This window comes from Hypanus sabinus, chromosome 10 (assembly GCF_030144855.1).
Source record: "Hypanus sabinus isolate sHypSab1 chromosome 10, sHypSab1.hap1, whole genome shotgun sequence".
Classification (NCBI taxonomy): domain Eukaryota; kingdom Metazoa; phylum Chordata; class Chondrichthyes; order Myliobatiformes; family Dasyatidae; genus Hypanus; species Hypanus sabinus.
In genome coordinates, this window is record NC_082715.1 from 95,725,389 (window position 1) to 95,747,293 (window position 21,905).

The 21,905-nt window shown below is 38.4% G+C and overlaps 1 protein-coding gene across 4 annotated transcripts in view; it reads left to right on the top strand.

Annotated features, from left to right (window-relative positions):
• The window catches only part of LOC132400863 (melanocortin-2 receptor accessory protein 2-like), a 30,872-nt gene that overhangs the window by 4,413 nt on the left and 4,554 nt on the right, over positions 1-21,905 (top strand). For 2 of the 4 annotated variants that reach the window (XM_059982344.1, XM_059982341.1), the window contains exons 2-3: positions 11,007-11,131; positions 17,455-17,554. In XM_059982344.1, the coding sequence (XP_059838327.1) occupies positions 11,014-11,131; positions 17,455-17,554 (218 nt within the window). In that variant the 5' untranslated portion in view covers positions 11,007-11,013. Of the gene's footprint in view, positions 1-6,292; positions 6,457-10,724; positions 10,828-11,006; positions 11,132-17,454; positions 17,555-21,905 lie in introns of those variants that run through there. The other 2 variants (XM_059982343.1, XM_059982342.1) reach the window with 2 other exon arrangements.

Genomic DNA, 21,905 nt, shown 5'->3' on the forward strand with positions numbered 1-21,905 from the left:
CCCCTTCTCCAGCCCTGTATCTCTTTTACCAATCAATTTCCCATCTCTTTACTTCACCCCTCCCCCTCCCAGTTTCACCTATCAACTGCCGTTTCTCCCTCCTCTCCCCCACTCTACTCCTCATCTTTTTTTTCTCTCCAGTCCTGCTGAAGGGTCTCGGCCCTAAATGTCAACTGTACTCTTTTTTTTCCATAGATGCTGCCTGACCTGCTGAGTTCCTGCAGCATTTTGTGTGTGTTGCTTGGATTTCAAGCATATGTAGATTTTCTCCTGTTTGTGACCTGAATATTGTGATTGTTTTTTTACTTTCTTTTTCAATCTTTATTAATATCAACATGATAAGATTAATACATCGATGATGGGATTACAAACTTACAAAATTAAAATAAACAGAAAAGGATACACAAACAATAAGTACAATATAGTTGAGTCTTCCTAAATCATGAATGATACAAATATCATATAAACAAAACAAAAAAAGTATATTGTGTTTAAAAAAAACAGAAAAGAGAACAAGAAGAAAAAATATTATTACCCTCTAATTAACCTCTATTAAAGAGAAAAAAGGGAAAAAAATGGGCTGTTTATAGTATCTGTAAAAAGATACAAAATCATCAATGTCCCCAACACTGATCCTCTCAACAAATATATAATCAAAACTGGAAAAACAAACAGGATTGGAACAGGGTCAAATTACATCATGTGAAAATATTGAATAAATGGCCTCCCAAGTCTTTTCAAATTTAATAAAAGGGTCATATACGACACTTATAATTTTTTCCAAATTTAGACATAACAGTTTGAGAAAACCAATGAAATATGGTAGGGGGATTAATTTCTTTCCAATTCAACAAAATAGATCTTCTAGCCATTAGTGTAAGAAATGCAATCATTTTACAAGTGGAAGAGGATAAATGGGGTGAGTCCATCATTGGTAAACCAGAAATTGCAGTAATAGGATGAGCTTGTAAATCAATGTTCAATACCACAGAGATAATATCAAAAATATCTTCCCAATATTTTTCCAAAAGCGGACACGACCAGAACATATGAGTTAAAGACGCTATCTCAGACTGACATCTATCACAAATAGGATTTATATAGGAATAAAAATGAGCCAATTTATCCTTGGACATATGAGCCCTGTACACAACTTTAAACTGTATTAATGAATGTTTAGCACATATAGAGAATAAATTAACTAATTGAAGAATTTTATTCCCATTCTCAATAGGGATAGTAAAGTTAAGTTCTCTTTCCCAATCATTTTTAATCTTATAAAAGGCCTCTGAATGTATTTTCATAATTATATTGTAAACATTTGATATTATACCTTTCTGAAAAGGATTTAGTTCTAACAATTTCTCCAAAATACCCTAAGAATCAAGATTTGGAAAGGTAGGAAGTACAATGTTTAAGAAATTCCTAGTAAGTAAATATCTACAAAAATTAGATCTAGGCAAATTATATTTATTATATAATTGTTCAAAAGACATAAAACAATTATCCAGAAATAAATCAGAAAATTGTAGTATACCTTTAGTCTTCCAAGCTGAATAAGCTTGGTCCATAATAGATGGATGAAAAAAGAAATTGGATACAATAGGAATAGTTAAAACAAATTGATTCAACCTAAAAAATTTCCGAAATTGAAACCATATACGTAAAGTGTGTTTGACAATCGGATTGTCAATTCGTTTATGCAATTTAGAAAGAGCAAAGGGAAGAGAAGTCCCTAAAATAGAACCCAATGAAAATCCTTGTACAGATTTAGTTTCCAGATTTACCCGATGAGGGCTAGGAGATAAATCCCAATCCCTTAACCAACCTTTCAAATATCGAATATTAATTGCCCAATAATAAAATCTAAAATTAGGCAATGCCAATCCACCTTCCTTCTTTGACTTCTGTAAATATCTTTTACCTAATGTAGGATTTTTATTCTGCCCTATATATGAGGAAATTTTTGAATCAACATTGTCAAAAAAGGATTTCGGAATAAAAATTGATACCGCTTGAAATGTATATAAGAACTTGGGTAAAGTAATCATCTTAATAGCATTAATCCAACCTATCAGAGATAAAGACAATGGTGACCATTTAGTGAACAAACAATTAATCTGATCAATTAAGGGTAAAAAATTAACCTTGAATAACTCATTATGATTTTTTGTAATTTTAATCCCTAAGTATATAAAAAAGTCATTAACTAATTTAAAAGGTAAATTTCCATAAATTGGAACCTGCCTATTTAAGGGAAACAATTCACTCTTATTAATATTCAATTTATACCCAGAAAAATTACTAAACTGAGCCAACAATGATATAACTGCAGGAATGGATTTCTCAGGATCAGAAATGTATAATAACAAGTCATCTGCATATAATGATAATTTATGTATATTCGTCCCACAAGTAATGCCAAAAATGTTAGGTGATTCTCTAATAGCAATTCCCAAAGGTTCTAAAGCAATATCAAATAATAATGGACTGAGAGGACAGCCTTGCCTGGTACCCCGAAATAAACAAAAAAAGGGAGATCTTTGATTGTTAGTAAAAACCGAGGCTACTGGAGTATGATATATCAATTTAATCCAGGATATAAATGTCGGACTAAAATTAAACTTCTCAAGCACAGTAAATAAGTATGGCCATTCAACTCTATCAAGTGCTTTCTCCGCATCTAATGAAATGACACATTCTGAGGTGCTGCGTGAAGGAGTATAAACAATATTCAATAATCTCCTAATATTGAAAAAAGAATAGCGATTTTTAATAAAACCAGTTTGATCCTCCGAGATAATTTGAGGTAATACCTTCTCCAGCCTGGTCGCCAGTAACTTAGAAAAGATCTTGGAATCTACATTCAATAGAGATATTGGTCTATAGGATACACAGTCAGTAGGGTCTTTATCTTTTTTCAATATTAAAGAAATGGAAGCTCTATAAAAAGATAGTGGCAATTTACCTAGTCTAATTGCTTCTTCAAAAACCCTGCATAACCAAGGAGAAAGAGTACAGGAAAAAAACTTTAAAAATTCCACTGTATACCCATCTGGACCTGGTGCTTTCCCAGGATTCATAGAGGAAATAACTTTAATTTCTGCATCCATAATAGGAGTTTCTAATATTAAAAGTTCTTCTGATGATAATTTTGGAAAATTCAATTTCCCAAAAAAAATCATGCATGGTATTATGATCATGAGGAAATTCAGAATGATACAGGGAGGTATAAAAATCTTGAAAAGATTTGTTTATCTCATCATGGTCAACTGTCAGTTTGCCATTCTGATGACGAATCTTAATAATTTGACGTTTAACCGAAGCATTTTTCAATTGGTTAGCTAACAGTTTACCCGATTTATCACTATGTATTTAAAAATCACTTACGGTTTTCATTAATTGATTTTCTATCAAAGATGTAAGTAATAAACTGTGTTCCATTTGAAGCTCAACCCTTTGTTTGTAAAGCTCCTTACTAGGAGCAATCGAATATTTCTTGTCAATTTCTTTAATCTTATCAACCAATAAAAGAGTTTGCTTCTTAATACGTTTTCTCAAACCAGCTGAGTAGGAGATAATCTGTCCACGTATATATGCTTTAAAAGTGTCCCAAAGTGCTCCCCAGGAAATTTCATCTGTGGAATTAGTTGAAAAGAAGAAATCAATCTGTTCCTTCATAAATTTAATGAAATCCGGATCTTGCAGTAAGGTAGAATCAAATTGCCAATGCTTAGTACTAGGAGCTGTGTCCATTAATTTAACAGAAAGTTTCATTGTAGCATGATCAGAGATGGCTATAATGTCATAATTACAAACAATTACAGATGGAATAAAACGAGAGTCAATGAAAAAATAGTCAATTCTCGAGTAAGAATGATAAACGTGAGAAAAATGAAAACTCTTTGTCCTTAGGATGCAGAAATCTCCAAATATTGAAAATTCCATTATCAGTCAAAAAAGAATTGATGTAAGTGGCCAACTTATTTGGTAAAGTCTGAATGGATATAGATCTATCCAGCAAAGAATTTAAACAACAGTTGAAGTCACCACCCATTATTAACATATATTCATTTAGATTAGGTAGAGAGGTAAATAAAGACTTGAAGAAATCAGGATAATCCACATTTGGAGCATAAACATTAACCATAGCAACCTTCTTATTAAAAAGTAACCCAGTAATTAACAAAAATCTACCACTCAGATCTGAAATAATATCATGTTGAACAAATATAATAGAGGAGTCAATAAAAATTGAAACTCCTTTTACTTTGGCATTCAAATTCGAATGGTACTGTTGACCCCTCCAAAACCTAAAAAAAAGTTGATTATCCTCTTTCCTCACATGAGTTTCTTGTGCAAAAATAATATGCGCGTTCAGTCTTTGGAATACTTTAAAAATCTTTTTCTGTTTAATTGGATGGTTTAAGCCATTAGTATTCCAAGAGACAAAATTAATGGTCTGAGCCATATTTCTAAAATCAACCCTTTGGTATATAAAGAGTTAACCAAAGTATGAACTCATGCACCCGGAAGAGGAACAAAAATAAGGGGAGGACCCGGAAATGATGACACAGTGGACATTTTAGTAGTTTGAAATCAGCCCAAATGAAAAAAACTAGAAAAACTAATAAAAAGACTAAAAGAATTGGAAAGGAACCTCCCGCCCACCACGCACGAAAAAGAGACCCTCCTGAGCCTAAAGGAGGCCAGAACTAAATCTACCCCCATGTCTCCAGAAGGCAACTCCAAATATATAAAGGAGGGAAAAAAAAGATCCACCCAAAATCCAAAAAAGTAATTAACACTATGCTAACACAGACTTCTTAATATAATTGCTAGTAAAATGAAAACAAAAAGGATATAAACACTGGTAACTTATAAATCAGGTTAAAAGCCGAACAAATAAAAGTTAGGATGTGATAAGAAAGGCATTATAGGAAGAAGAAGACAAAAAAAGGCGAAATAAAAAAAAAGCAAGAAATATTTTAGAAAAGAAACCACCATCTTAGTTACACAAAAAAATAAAAAAGATATATATCAAAGCGTTAAAAAAAATTCACCTTCAAATGATTAATAATAATGACCAAAAATAAAATACAATGGTTAAAGTAAGTAAATTAAAAAGATTAGTATGTCGATAAAGAAAAACTTTAATTGGAATATAAAATGTAAAATAAATCTACACCAATAGCCAGAAACAAAATCTGGTTTTGGAAACAAAAATTATCTTGTAACAATCAAAACCATGCATTTATTAGAGATGAGAATCCGAAGCAGTAGGATAATTCTCATCCGGAAAGCTTCGAGCATCAGATGTAGAGAGAAAAACACGCCGTGGTGCATTCGAAGGCAAGATTCTAAGTTTTGCAGGGTATAAAAGCACTGGTTTTAGGTTTTTCTCATAACATTCGGACATCAAAGGTTTAAAAGCGAGCCGCGCCTTCATCACTTCTGGGCTAAAATCCTCTACAAGCCGGAATTGGAATTCTCTCAATTTAACCATCCCTAAACACTGGGCCAAATGAATAAGGTGCTCTTTAACATGCACATAATGAAATCGAATAATTACAACAGGTGGTTTAGATGAAGAACTTGGTGATCAGCACATAATTCTATCGGCACGATCAAGTGATGGAGGACTATCTGGGAATACAGAAGGGAATGCATCCTTTAAAAGTTGAGCAAAATAATTCGAGGGGTCCCCTTGTTCAATACCTTCTGGAAGACCAAGTATGCGTAAGTTCTGTCTTCTAGATCGATTTTCAAAATCAACACTCTTGGCTTTAAGTACTTCCACCTGTTTAATTGCCGAAGATAATTTCTGCTCCAGTTTCTCGATTTTCAAGTCTCACTTCCGAGCGTCCTCTTGCAGAGTTGCGACTAGAGTTTGATGTTGTTTAACTTCATGACCAATCTTATCCAGAGAATCCTGGAAAGCCTTTAAATCTTCTTTGAAAGTTTGTTGTCGTTCTTCAAATTTTTCATCTAAGAGCTCCAATAACCTATCATAAGTTGATTCAGTACGCTTAGGATCAGTCTTTTTTTTCTTTCCATTGCTGTTAGAATCTTTCCCAGGGTCTTGCCCTTTAGATCTTAAAGCCATTTCTGTACTAATTTCTTCAAAATTCACAGTACACTCTTAAAGATAAGTCCAAAAAAGTAACAAGAATCTTCTACTATAGGTAAAAATAAGTTAAATAAGGGTGATCATAGTTTAAAAAAGTAAAGGTTATGGAGCGAATCTAAAACAATGCTCACTCCATGGGCGTCTCCTGGTGAACTCTGTGTTTGGTTTTTATCACTCTGCTATAGGAACAACATTATTAACCTGGAGAAGGTGCAGAAAAAAAGTAGAAAAATTCCCAGGACTTGAGGGACAAAATATAGGAAGAGAGAGATGGGTACAGATCTTATTCCTCAGAGCACAGGAGGCTAAGATGTGATCCTGTAGAGGTATGTAAAATCATGAGGGGCATAAGCATTTTGTTCTTGTAACACCTAATAAATGATCGCAAGCAACAAGTTGTATGCCTCATACGTTGCTTCTGAAGAAACTTTGACCAAAACACTCTGTGGATTGATTTTATTGAAGTGTATAAGATCCTAAGGGGTTCACCTTGTGGGAGAATCTTAAACAAAGGGACATAGCTATAACATTAGGGACTGGTCATTTAAAACAGGTACCTGGAAATGGAGACACAAGAGACTGCAGATACTGGAATATGTAGCCACTTGTGAGATGCTTGAGGAACTTGATGGGTTCAGCAGCATCTGTGGTGTTTGAGGTGGGGGGGGGGTGGTGTGGAATGTTGTAGGCAGGGATAGGTGATGTTTTGTGTCGGAACCCTGTATCAGGGCTGGGGGAGAGATGGCCAGAGTGAAAGGACCTGCTGAGTTCTTCCAGCAAGTTGTTTGTTGCTCCAGATTCCAGCAAGTATCTTGTGTCAGCAAGTTTGCTGGAGGCACTCAAATGGCAATTCAGGAGAGCATATGACTTTCAGGAACGTGCACCCCAAGTGGATTCTACTTATCCTATTTTTCTGTGAAATCCAATCAGTCAAGTTAAACCTGGCTTAAGTATTCAGTCAGTCCGTACATACTGACAGCTGTCTCCATAGACCCTCACCTACCCTTGCAAATCTGGCACAAGCCCGAATAGTTTAGGTAAGTATCAGACCCTCCCAGAGATTGGCCAGTCTGGATTCATAGTCTAAGAATTTCCCCATCTAATTGGGCCATCAATTTCCTCCAGAGGACTAAAGAGTACAATAATCTAATCTGATGTTATCTTTGTTATTATCATCTTTGATGCCTTTCTACCTTGTGTATTAGAAAATAATATGGCAGTTGCATCACTATTATGTAATCACAGGAATACTATGGAATGTTTTGAAAATCAACTTGAATCATTAACTTTTGTTTCCATTTTAACAAATGCAAACAGACCAGTAGGTTACTTACAGTTTGTTCTTTTTATTTCGATAGGGAATATATCTGTGTTGTGTAATTCAATAACTGACTAGTCATACTGAAGGATTCACTGGGTGTATAAATTGTGCAAGCAAACATCAGTTGTTGCTCAATGAATCATTTCCATTCAGTTCTCTCAACGTTTTGTTCTCAACATTAAAGAATTTCTTGGTACATTTCCTAATGGTACTTCTGTTTTGACATTCCTGTATTGCTTTTATTGAACAAATATTTTTATTCTGATTAAAATATAGAACATCAAGTTGTAGGCTTTGTAGTCAGCTGAGACAAATATTGAACGAGAGCCCAAAGGAGAGTGACGAGAGATAATATGAGAAGTCCTTGAATCCGAGAGGGAATGTGAAGAAAGGCATAATGAGTTAACAGAGAAAAGAAGAAACAATCTAGTTTTGTATCAGAGCAAACTAGAAAATGTTATATCAAAAACAATGTGCTAAAGACAGATTGGTCATATCTGAAAGAAAAATGTATGTTAGCATTCTACACCATCACTGAACTTAAACAAAGAGTTATAAAGAGATAATGCACAGAAACAGTCAAACTGATCAATTGACCTCTCACTGACCATCTCCCACCCATTCTACACTAATCCTATATTAATCCCATCTTTTATTCTCCCCACATTTTCATCAACTCTCCCAGGTTCTTCTACTCACCTGCACACTGGGAGCAGTTTACCGAGTTTACCCTGGGAGCAGTTACCCTGGGAGCAGTTTACCCTACCAACCTACCTGTCTTTCGGGTGTGGCAGGAAACTGATGCAGCCATAGGAAACCTGGGTGGTCACTGGGAGAACATGCCAACTCCTCATCAATAACACTCAACATTGGGATTGAACATGGGTCCCCAGTGCTGTGAGGTAGTGTTTCTACTAGCTGCACCACTCTGCCGACACAATAAACTTAACTCTTTTACCAAAGCTCTTCTGCCAGAACATTTAGTCCATTTTGAGTGTCCAGAGGGACAGTTGAAAGAAGTGTAACTAAATATATTCCCAATAGAAATATAAAGAATAAGCAGTAAGAAGTACTGTATTGGTCTGTAAGTACACTCTTGGTTATTTTTTTTTCCTTTGAAGATATACCAAGTTTTGTTCATTTGTGAACCTGTCAGATCTATGATTACTAAGCTAGCATCCATTTACCGGAGTATTTGATCTGGTCTCCTCTTTGAGTTGCTTGATAATTGAGAATTGCCTTTGCAACTAAAAGACCCTGCTGTGTAAAGAATGGATTGAGCCACCAGAGAGACTTGTGTATAGGACAAAGGACATTTAGCTTGTTGGAATTAAAAAAAAACAACAGACTTGCCATAAGGAAAAGAAATCCCAGTGTGTAAATCTGATGAGCAGCGAAACTCTGCTTTTGAGTTCCACATGAATGACCAGAATCCAGTGAATGTAACAGTAGAATTGGTGAATTGTGTTTATACTATTGGCTGTTTGTGTGTTGTTCAGAAAATTGTCTGGTCTTGAATCCTAACAAGCAATTACTTTAGTATGGTAAGACATCTCTTGCAAAATACTTCTTTTCCTTTTGAAGAAGTATGTCCTTCCTCAGGTGTTTTCTTCTCCCACCACCCCAAACTGTGAATATACCATATTTATTCCTAATCTTGTCTGTTTGCTGTAGGCCTGTGGAATTGTTTCTTCTTATCCTTGTGTTAGTCCGTCAGTCCATGTCATCTTGTATGATCTTTTGACTGTTACTGCTTGCTCTGGGCTGATCTGCATTTTGAAAGGTTGGCAGGGTTTCACTCCAACAATATCTAACTTTTTCAATGATTTTAGGGCATCGATCCTGACTTGCTGGAGACAAGATTGCTGCTTTTCTGTGAAGGTTTGAGTCTTCTAAATATGAAAACAACAGGGGAGAAAGTAAACTATAACAGCTACATTACAACCCTCCCACACTTCTTTCAGGTCACAGTTTATTTTTTGGAAGTTCATTGGAGGGCTTTGTGCTCCAATCTCCCCCACCCCCTCCACCATCCCCTGACCTATTTGTACAATCCATTTTCCCTTTTTCTGCGCAGTCCTAATGAAGGGTCTTAACTTAAAACGTTGACTGCCCATTCTCCTCCATGGATGCAGCCTGACCTGCCAAATTCCTCCAGCATTTTGCTTCTGGAAGCATTACTGGATGGGATAGTGTGGAGCATCTTGTGGGCATGTAATTGTATGATAGGACAGGGAGGAGGAATTAAATGATTCAGCCAGTTAAATGAGTCAAGATTAGAGGGTTATGTGTCAAACACAGGCAAATGGGATTAGCTTAGGTGTGCACCATAGTCAGTATGAATGAGATGGATGACAGCAGTTTTTTCCTAGCTGTATTATCCTGTGCCAGTTTGTGTCTGGTTTCTGCATTGTTGGATAAACAAATACTAAATACACTGAAGCCAACAACTTGAGGTATATTTCATCTTGAAGGAAGCTTCAGAGAACTGAATGCAAACTCACTGCAATTACCATGGAACAGATCATGCTGCACCAAGATTGTCAAGCAGAAAGTCCGTCTCACTGACCCCCATGAATGGCAACCAGGGCCAGTGCAGATGTTCTGCCAGGAAACGCCAGTGAAATAGATAAGTTATGGGGGGGGGGGGGAGGGGGAAGGAGGTGGCAAGGCTTTAGTTCCAAATAATTGATGATGAACTGCAAACATTTCTTGCAGCTCAGGACAGAGTCCACTGGAAATGATGCAAGCATAAGTTTTATGTTTGGCGGCGCAGAGATGTTCAGTCTCTGTCTCTCTGCGGCTCTTTCCCTCCCCTTCTCCCCTCTTCCCCCCCCCCCCCCCCCCCCATCTGTGTGTGTGTGTTTCTGTCGTTACATTAGTGATCCAATAAGGATATGCTTAGTGCTGAGGTTTTCATTCTGTACTGAATCAGAATTGGGGTCCAAGCATGATGGCGTTTGGGTGGGCTGGGCTACTCAGTTACATCTGGAGATTAAAGCATAATCTTGACGATGGCCACAACTAATGAAAATGACCACTTCTATGTTTGTATATTTTTCACTTTTCTACCATTTAATTATGTCCCTGTCTCTGCTTGAACAATAAAGTAACATGGGCAGTGTTCCTGTAAATAACATCATACTCACAATATTGTCACCTCTGATTTCATTAGTTAAGATACAATCCTAAATCCCTTGTGTTCTTTCAGTTTGGCACTGCAGAATGAATAGCGTTTTTAATCTTAATTTCTTTTGTTATGATGCCAAGCAGAATAAAAGCTGTCAGTGTTGGAAGTTGGAAACTGATCAAATGATCACTTTTGATGTGACTGTGTATGGTGACGACGTGCATTTCAATAGATTTTGGTCACTGGGTGAGTACCGGTAATTTGATTCCACGTGCACATTCAATGCATTGCAGATGGGTTTCTTTCTATGTTAACAATAATGTATTTTTGTACATGCAGTGTACATTGTAACTTGGAATATATTTTTGGTTTAGTTGCGATTTAATTAATTCTTAAGGAACTTGTATTATTATGCTTTCTTGCAGGTGTGAAATGTCTGAGGATAATCTCACTGCAAACAAGACCACTGTCTCTAGCAACGGTTATGTCTGGAGCTATGAGTATTATGACTATGAGCCAGTTTCCTTTGAAGGATTGAAGGCACATAGATGTAAGTTTTTAATGTGAATGGAATTTATCACCCAGCATAAATCGAGTGTTAGAAGTGGCAAACAATACTTTTTAATCTGCAAAGCAATGTGATTTTAGTTTATTAAACTGTAATCCTGGGGGTTATGTTTGCTACATTAGATTCAGCTGCTCAGATCAGAACTAATTTGCCCTTGCTCACCATTTTGAAGACCTGCCAGCTTACTCTAACCTGTAGTGGGATTGATTTAATGCATCTGCTACAGAATTTCACAAAACTTGAGGACATACAAGGGAGCTAGATCCAGTAAAATTGAAAGACTGACTGGGAACGTGCAAGTCCCAAGCAGAACAGCCTGATCTTCTTACTGCAGGGTCTCTGTTCAGCTTTAACTGGATTTAAACAAAAATATAGCAATATGGTAGGAAATTGAAGAGAGAAGCAACAACAGTTAATATACTACTTCAAATGAAATGCGACCAGACCACAGAAAAGAATAACAGCATTATAGTTTTGAATATTACGTAGAAAATAGTTGAATCAATTTGGGTTGGTGATACTGAAAAAAAAGTGTGACTGCACCTTTTTAGTGCTGCTATTTTATTGAACACTGTGAGAGATAATTCAAAACAGCAATGTAAATTTAAAATATAATTCAATGAGAATTGAGTCAAAAATTCTTTTTTTAAATTCTAAGCGATTTGTGTTGTTGAGTTGTAGAAATCAGAAGTGACCGTCAGAGAGCTTGCTGGTTATGTTCTGAGACACTTTCACTTATGTGCTCACACAACTCTGGGTACTTTGGCTGAATGAGACATGAAATACTTGAGAATCTTATGAGTTTTAGAGAACTTAGATGAGTCATTAACTCAACTATATTGGTAAAGGTTTGACACATGAGAAGAAATCAAATCTTAGCAAAACAGTATTCAATTAACTTTGAGCTAATTTCTTTCAGTTAACAAAAGCCTAAGAAATTAAATATCTTTTTGGCACATATTCCTGAGACAGTTAGTAAACCATGCATTATGGCATCCTACCAAATTATAAAACTTTGAGACTTACATGATTCTGGTTGACTCTGATATTTGCTTTTTCCTTATTCTCCCTCATTGGTTTGTTATTCAGATACACTCAGTGGTCATTTTATTAGGTACAGGAGGTAACACTTCAAGGTTCAACATGTTGTGTCTTCAGAAATACTCTTCTGCACCTAACTGTTGGAACAAATGTTTATTTACCGTCATCTTCCTGTCAACTTGACCCAGTCTGGCCTCTGACTTCTCTCATTAACAAGGCATTTTTGTCGACATAGTTGCTGTGCACTGGATATTTTTTTTTGCACCTTTCTCTGTAAACTCTAGAGTTTGATGTGTTGGAAAATCCCAGATCAGCGGTTTCTGTGATACACAAACCTCCTCATCTGGCACAAATAATCATTCCGCAGTTAAAGTCAATTAGATCACATTTCTTCCCTATTCTGATGTTTGCTCTGAACAACAACTGAACCTCTTGACCATGTCTGCATGCTTTATTGCATTGTTTTGCTGCCACATGATTGGCTGATTAGCTATTTCCATAACAAGCAGGTGTACCTAATAAAATGGCCACTGAGTGTTTATTTGCTTTCTGCTGTTAAGCTCAATGTTTCTACCCTGGTTTGTTATGAAAATAGTTAACATACTTGCAATTATGAATAAGAAGTTAGGGAAATGATTTGTTTTCTTTCATGTTGAGATGCAATATATCCATCAAGGAACGAGACAGAGTTAGTCCGCAACAATTTTATCCCTGTGTCTTAGCTTTCATGGTATTTGTTGACAATCATTGCAAGCGTAATCTGTTAAAATCAACCGCGCAGTTCAGAATTATCACTTCAGAGCAACAATCAAAGCTATCATCTTTAACAATGTAGAACAGCACAGCACTAGACTGACCACTTGGCCCTCAATGATGCCAATCTATATTAAATGCCTTCCTCTGGTATTTCATGCATTCCCTTCATTTTCATGTGTCCATTTAAAGGCCTCAAATTCCACCAAACTACCTGACTCCTATTCCAGGTACCTACCACTCTCTGCATAAAATACTTTCCCTCCCATCACTTTTAAACTACTATCCCCCACCCCACAACATTAGATGATTTTTCTCTACCTGGGGAAAAAATTCTGACCGCCTCTCATAATTAAAAAAAAATTCTTATCTGCTCACCCTTCCTCCTCGGTCTCTGATGGCCTATAGAGACCGACCCAACTTTGTCCAACGTTTCTGTATAGCTCGTACCCTTTATTCCAGGCAGCATCCTCGTCAACCCTTTCTGCACTCTCTCCGCAATCTCCACGCCCTTCCTATAACAGAGCAACCAGAACCACGTGCAATACTCTGTGTGGCCTAACTAATGTTTTATATAGCTGCAGCATGATTTCATTATTCTTATGCTCAGCACCACTTCCAATGAAGGCAAGTGGAGCATAAAACTTCTTTACCACTTCATCTATTTGCATAGACACGGCACTGAACATCATTTGCCTTCCCAAAGCAAAATGCTTCCCATTAAACTCCATTTGCCACTTCTCTGCCCATATCTGAAACTGATCTATATTCTGCTGTGTTTGATAGTCCTTTACATGGTCCACATCTCCACAGATCTTGATGCCATCTGTAAACCTAATCTACCGAAATACATTTTCATTGATATAAGGAATAGTTAAGCATAGTATGCCCAAATCTAAGTCGTCAATACAATTCCTTCACCCTGAATCAGCCTACCATGAGGATCTTATCAAATGCCTCAGTGAAATCAATGTAGTTATCATTCACTGCTTTAACCTCATCTAGTCTTTAAGGCATGACCTACCCTGCACAAAGTCATTTTGGTTATCTCTAAGCAGGCCATTTCTTTCCAAATCTGCACAAATCTTATCGCACAGCATCCTCTTCCTACTACTAAGTTGAGGCTCACTGATGTATAATTTCATGGGTTATCCCTATTTCTCTTTTTTTGAACAAAGGCACAACATTCGCCACTCTCATGTCATCTGGAAATCACCTGTTGCTAAAATAGTAAAATCTTTGATTTGTGTAAACATTCATGCATAATTTCATATAATTCTCCAGCTGTGTTCCTTAGTGGATGCTAATTTTCTGATAGGGTGCAACTTGTACTTTGGATCACCCTCCTCTAGTATTTTAATGAAGCCGATTGCATGTTCCTCTCTTTGTCCAGCTTACTAGGAGGCACCCTGCACTCACACCAAGAGTGACTTGCTGCAACTTAAATGGTGAATTGACAAATTGAAATTGTGTTCATATTAAACGGCCATGTATTGGCCAAGTGATCTTCAGTGTTTGCTATACAGGCTTAGTACATTTAATGTCAGAGAAATGTATACAATATACATCCTGAAATTATTCTTCTTCGCAAACATCCACAAAAACCGAGGAGTGCCCCAAAGAATGAATGACAGTTAAATGTTAGAACCCCAAAGCCCCCCCAGCTTCCTCCTCCCATGCGTAAGCAGCAGCAAAGCGCCAACCCCTTCTCCACCAGCAAAATGTTTAAGAATAAGTTTAGAGTAAGAATAAGACGCAGTTTAAGAATAAGGAGATAGGACATTTAGAACAGAATTGAGGAAAAACTTTCTCACCTAGAGAGTTGTAGATCTATGGAATGTTCTGCCTCAGAAGGCAATGGAGGCCAATTCTCTGGATGCTTTCAAGAAAGAGTTAGATAGAGCTTTTAAAAATAGCGGAGTCAAGGGATATGGGGAGAAGGCAGGAATGGGTTACTGATTGTGGATGATCAGCCATGATTACATTGAATGGCGGTGCTGGCTCAAAGGGCCGAATGGCCTACTCCTGCACCTATTGTCTATTTTCTATTGATTTAATGACTATTCCCTTTGCTGTTTGCACATATAAATTGGTACAATCTTCCAACATCAGTACATGTGGAGATTGTAGTGAAGGTAATCAATACAGCTCTAGAAAACAGGATGTGGAGAAGAATATGTTGGAAGCTTTGTTAAACGTAACTTTATTAAATATGATTGTGTGCTTGAGTAGATTTATAAGATATTGGTGAGACTGTTCTGGAGTACTGTGTCTTCTGCTCACTATTCCAAAGGATCCTTTGACTAAGCTGGAGAGGGTTCAGAACAGGTTCACAACGATGTTGCTGGGATTGAGGGCTTGGGTTATTAGAAGAGATTTCATTGGTTAGCACTGTTTTCACTGATGTGATGGAGGCTGAGGGTTGATATTGTAAAATATATAAAATCATGAGGGCCATAGATATGGTTCAGGGTTAGTCTCCTTCACAGGAAGGACTGCCTAAACTAGAGAGCATAGGGGTAAGGTGAGAGGGGAATGAAATAAAGGGGCAAGTTTTTCCACACAGAGTGTGGTGGTTATATGGAATGAGCTGTGAAGGGAAGTGGTAAAGGCAAGGACAATTACAATGGTTGAAAAATATTAGGATGGGTACATGGATAGGAAATGTGTGGGGTGACACAATAGCATAGCAGTTAGCATAGCCGCTTTACAGCACCAGCAATCACTTATTGAGGTTTGATTTCCACCATTGTCTGTAAGGAGTTTTATGTTCTCCCTGTGATCGTTTTCCTCCAGTTTTCCACCACATTCCAGGTTAGGGTCAGCAAGTTGCGGGTGTGTTATGTTTCCGTGGAAAGGGTGGTGACAGTCGTGAGCTGCCCCCAGCACAATCCGCGGACTATGTTGGTCATTGGTGTGGAATGATGCATTTCACTCTATGTTTCAATCCGTTGGTGTAGATATGACAAATCTAGCGAAATACAGTGAAAAGTTTTTGTCTGCATGATATCCAGACAGACCATTACCTTGGGGTGGCAAAAAGGAAAGCAATGCAGAATGAAGTGCTACAGATACAGAGAAAGTACAGTGCAGATAGGCAAATAAAGTGTAAGGTGAGGTAGACTGAATGGGCAAGAGTGCATCTTTTAGCATCTGAAGGTCTTTTAAACAGGGTAATAAAATGGGATAGAAGCTGATAGAAGCAAGTTTGCTGACGATACTAAACTGGGTGGCAGTGTGACATGCGAAGAGGACGTTAGGAGAATACAGGGAGACTTGGATAGGCTGGGTGAGTGGGCAGATACTTGGCAGATGTCATTCAATGTGAGTAAATGTGAAGTTATCCACTTTGGGAGTAAGAACAGGAAGGCAGATTATTATCTGAACGGTGTAGAGTTAGGTAAGGGAGAAATGCAAAGAGACTTAGGAGTCCTAGTTCATCAGTCAATGAAGGTGAATGAGCAAGTGCAACAGGCAGTGAAAGTGGGCAAATGGAATGTTGGCCTTTATTACAAGGGGAATTGAGTACAAGAGCAAGGATGTCCTTTTGCATTTGTACAGGGCCCTGGTGAGGCCACACCTGGAATATTGTGTACAGTTTTGGTCTCCAGGTTTAAGGAAGGACATTCTGGCAATTGAGGAAGTGCAGCGTAGATTCACTAGGTTGATTCCTGGGATGGCAGGGTTGTCTTACGCAGACAGATTGGAGAGATTGAGCTTGTACACACTGGAATTGAGGAGATTGAGAGGGGATCTGATTGAAACGTTTAAGATAATTAAAGGATTTGATAGGATTGAGGCAGGAAATATGTTCCAGATGTTGGGAGAGTCCAGTAGCAGAGGGCATGGATTGAGAATAAGAGGTCAGTTATTTAAAACAGAGTTGAGGAAGAGCTTCTTCTCCCAGAGAGTTGTGGAGGTGTGGAATGCACTGCCTCGGAAGACGGTGGAGGCCAATTCTCTGGATGCTTTCAAGAAGGAGCTGGATAGATATCTGATGGATAGGGGAATCAAGGGATATGGGGACAAGGCAGGGACTGGGTATTGATAGTGAATGATCAGCCATGATTTCAGAATGGCGGTGCAGACTCAAGGGGCTGAATGGTCTTCTTCTGCACCTATTGTCTATTGTCCTTGATCCTGTTTGTATACACTCTATAGCTTCTGTAATCCTTGTCCCTGATGGGAAGGGGAAGAGAATGACCAGGGTAGAAGGGTACCTTGATTGGATTGGTGGCTTTCCCAGGGATTAATTTATCATGTCACTTTTTGGTTCTACCACTAATATCCTTGCTGGACTGATCTATGATTGTCTTTGTGTATGGATCTGGTATGGGCTCCTGACTCTGAATCCTTGCAGAAGGTTTTTCCATGTCTTTGACTCTAAAACCTGTTCATGCTTGGCATTGCTGACCATCTCATTATTTGAGAAAAGGATCTTCTAGATTGTATGTACAAAGCCATGCTGCTCTTCAAGTGACAACATTGTGAAGCAAAGTACTCTTTTTCAGATTCCATAGTGATTGGATTTTGGGTCGGCTTGGCTGTCTTCGTGCTCTTCATGTTTTTCGTTTTGATGTTACTAACCAAGACGGGAGCACCACACCAAGAGTAGGTGCAGAAGTTGAAACATTTCTCATTTTGAAACTGTTGCAAAGAGCGTTAAAGGAGTAATGCTTGTTTCTCCCAAAGCCCTACACTGCTTCCAATGAGAGACACAGGGCACAGGAAAATCAGTGAGAGTGCACTGGAAAGCTGTTTTCCTGAATGAGGGGTTGACAACCAAAGGACTAGGCCCTTAAGATATAGGAGCAGAATTAGGCTATTTGGCCCATCAAGTCTGCTCTGTCATTTCATCATGGCCGATCCATTTTTCCTTTAATACTGAATCTCCTGCCTCCCCACCCCTCCCCCTCCCCCGTATCCCTTCATGCTCTGACCAGTCAATCTGTGGATCTGGGCCTATATTCACCAGAATTCAGACGAATGAGGGGTGACCTCATTGAAATCTATTGAATTGTGAAAGGCCTTGACAGAGTGGATGTAGAGAGGATGTATCCTATGGTGGGAGAGTCTAAGACCAGAGGACATAGCATCAGAATAGAATTGTGTCCTTTTAGAATGGGGATGAGGAGGAATTTCTTTAACCAGAGAGTGTTGAATCTGCAGAATTCAGTGAGGTCACCCCTCTTCTGAATTCTGGTGAATACAGAGCCATCAAATGCTTTTCATATGGCAAGCCACTTAATAATGAAATAATTTTCGTGAACTTCCTTTGAACCCGCTCTAGTTTCAGCCCGTCCTTTCTATGATAAGGGGCCCAAAACTGCTCGAGTGAGGCCTCACCAGTGCTTTATAAAGTCTCAACATTACATCCTTGCTTTTATATTCTAGTCCTCTGGAAATGAATGCTAACCTTGCATTTGTCTTCCTCACCACAGACTCAACCTGCAAATTAACCTTTGGGGACTCCTGCACAAGGACTCCCAAACCCCTTTACACCTCAGATTTTTGTATTTTCCCTCCATTGAGAAAATAGTCAAACCTTTCACTTCTTCTACTAAATAACACAGACATGCATTTCCCAAGACTGTATTCCATCTGCCATTTTGCCCAATTTCCTTATCTGTCTAAGTCCTTCTGTAGCCTCTCTCTTTTCTTAAAACTGCCTACCCCTCCACCTATCTTTGTATTGTCTGCAAAGATTGCAACAATTCCATCAATTCCATCATCCAAATCATTGACATATAAGGTAAAAAAAATCGGTCCCAACACAGACACCTGTGGAACATCGCTGGTCACTGGCAACCAACTAGAAAGGCTCCCTTTATTCCCACTCTCTGCCTCCTGCCAATCAGCCTCTGCTTTATCCATGCTAGAATCTTCCCTGTAATACCATGGGCTCATAGCTTGTTAAGTGTGGCACCTTGTCAAAGCCCTTCTTAGAATCCAAGTACACAATAGCAACCAATTCTCCTTTATCTCTCCTGTTTACTATTTCTTCAAAGACAATATTGCAACTGCAACTAGATGTCATCAGTTTAGGGTGAAAGGTGGAATACTTGAGAGGAATCTGAGAGGGAGCCTTCTTCATTCAGGGGGTGCTGTGTGTGTGGAATGTGCTGCTAGCCAAAGTGGTGGATTTGGGTTAAGCTTGCAACAGTTAAGAGAAGTTTTGATAGCTACATGGATGAGAGCTGTATGGAGGTCTGTGGCAGATGTGAGTAAATGAAACTATGCAGAAAATGAGACCAGCATGGACTGGATGGGCCATAAATATGAGAAAATCTGCAGATGCTGAAAATTCACGCAACGTACACAAAATGCTGGAGGAATTCAACAGGCCAGACAGCATCTATGGAAAAGAGTCGAACTGACGTCTCGACCCAAAATGTTGTCTGTTCAGTCTTTTGCATAGATGCTGCCTGGCCTTCTGAGTTCCTCCAGTATTTTGTCTGTGTTGCTTAGATTAAGATACCTGTTTCTGTGCTGTAGTACTCTTTTTATTTAAGATATTGCCTTAAGGAAGTTACCAGGGGTCGGGTGTGGGTCAGAAAGGCTGAGTTGTTGGAAAGTTGTCTGAAAGTTTGTGAGAAATTAGTTCATCGATAGCCTTTAGACGGGACAAACACAAATGCTCTGTGTTCTTTAAGGATATACAATGCTAATCAAAATGCAGAAAGTTGTCTGGAATCTCATCTGTAACCTTCAGCTCCATTACCCTAGAGATATAATTTCATTATAAAGCACATTAGCTGGAGAAACTAGGTATCATTAAAGGGTTGTTGTACGGCAAGAATCGTGTACTCATCTCCTTCACTTATAACAATTGCTTTTACTATTGGAAAGGGTATCTGATTTCTGGACAGTGCTTTAGCTATTGATGTTGTGGAAAATGAGCAATCACCACATTCTTTGATGAAGGGTTTCGGCTTGAAACGTCATCACTACCTCCTCCCATAGATGCTGTCTTGCCTGCTGAGTTCTGCCAGCATTTTGTGTTTTTTGTTTTTTATTTATTTCCAGCATCTCCAGATTCACTCGTGTTACATTCTTTGATATTGTTTCTTCAGGAAAAATAGTAACCATACAGGAGAACAGCTAGAGGTATTTTGCTTTCTCTTATAGTTACAGACAGTGAAGGCAAAATAAAGTTGCTGTTTTCAGACTGGTGGGGGGGGGGGGTGGTGTTCATTTGCTTCAGTGCTTGGGCAGTTCTTTGGAAGTGTGTATTGTCTTTAACTGGAGGAATCTGGGTAAATCTACAACAGAAAGGAGAGTCAATTCTCCAGGTTACTTCCTGGAGATGATGATGTGGTAAATGTTGAAAATTTATCTATCAGTGGGCATTTTCAGTTATAGTTGAACTTGCTGGGGGTAATGCCACCACTGTTGCATACAAAATGACTAGTGGATGAGGAATTGCAGCCAGAGTTGGGGTTCTTGGCTTGCTTTTGGTACCCCATAGAAACTACCCTATTGGCTGATCCAGTAACAGTTCTGGGACTTGGCCAATGGGTTCAGGTAAGGTGGCAGCCTGGTCCTCAAATTTGGGACTGAATTTTTTTTTCTATGCTGATAGCACCCTCTCTTTCAGATTGTCTGTGCAGGCAGCTACATCTTTCCCCCAGGAAGTCAAGGTGGCTTGGAGTCAGAGCTGTTGAATCAGACTGTGGAAGTGAGGAAGGTGAACAGAGTGATGGGCGACAGCAGTGGATGGAGAATATTTTTGAAATGGACAGCAATTTCAAAAATCAGAGGTGCAAAGGGACTTGGGAGTCCTCACGTGGAATGCTAAGGAAGTCAAATGCAATGTTAGCATTCATTTTGAGACAAGTAGAGTATAAGAGCAAGGATATAATGCTGAGGCTTTATAATCAGAATCATTGTCAGAATCAGGGTTTAATATCACAGCAGTATAATGCAACGCATAATTATAGAGGAAAAAAAACTGAACTGCTGTGTGTGTGTGTAAAAGAAAAAAATATATAATTAAATAAGTAGTGTAAAGAAAAACAAAGTAAGGAGGATTCATGGGTTCAATATCTATTCAGGAATTGGATGGCAGAGCGGAAGAAAATGTTCCTAAATAATCTAAATCATTCAGTGTGTGCCTTCAGGTTTCCTGATGGTAATAATGAGAAGAGGGCATGTCCTGGATGATGGGGGTACCTAATGAAGGCATTAGACATTGAGGAAATAACAGGCAAGATAGAGAAGAGTGTCAGTGGATGTTGCTTACATGGATTTTCAGAAGGCCTATGACAAGGTGCTGCACATGAGGTTGCTTAACAAAATAATAGCCCATGGTATTCCAAGAAAGATACTAGTATGGATAGAAGATTGGCTGACTGGCAGTCAGACAAAGAGTGGAAATAAAGGAGGGGGCCTTTTCTGGTTAGCTGCCAGTGACCAGTGATGTTCTGTAGGGATCAGTGTAGGGAGTACATTTTTTCATGTTATATAATAATGATTTGGCTGAAAGAATTGACGGCTTTGTGGGCAAGTTTGCAGATGATACGAAGATGGCTGGAGGGACAGGTAGTGTTGAGGATGCAGGGAGACTGACGAAGGACTTAGACAGATTGGGAGAATGGACAAAGAAGTGGCAGTAGAATATAGTGTAGTGAAGTGTGCAGTTATGCATTTTGGTAGAAGAGATAAAGGAGTAAACTATTTTCAAAATAAGGAAAAAATTTAAAACTCAGGTGTAAAGGGACTTGGGAGTTCTGGTGCAGGATTCTCTAAAGGGAACGTTCAAGTTCAGTCAGTGGTAAGGAAGGCAAATGCAATTTTAGTGTTCATTTTGAGAGGACTAGAATATAAGAGCAAAGATGTAATGCTGAGGCTTTGTAAGGCATTGGCCAGACCGTACTTGGAGTATTGTGACCCCTTATGTAAGAAAAGATGTGCTGGCATTGGAGAGGGTCCACAGGAGATTAGTGAGAATGATTCTGGGAAT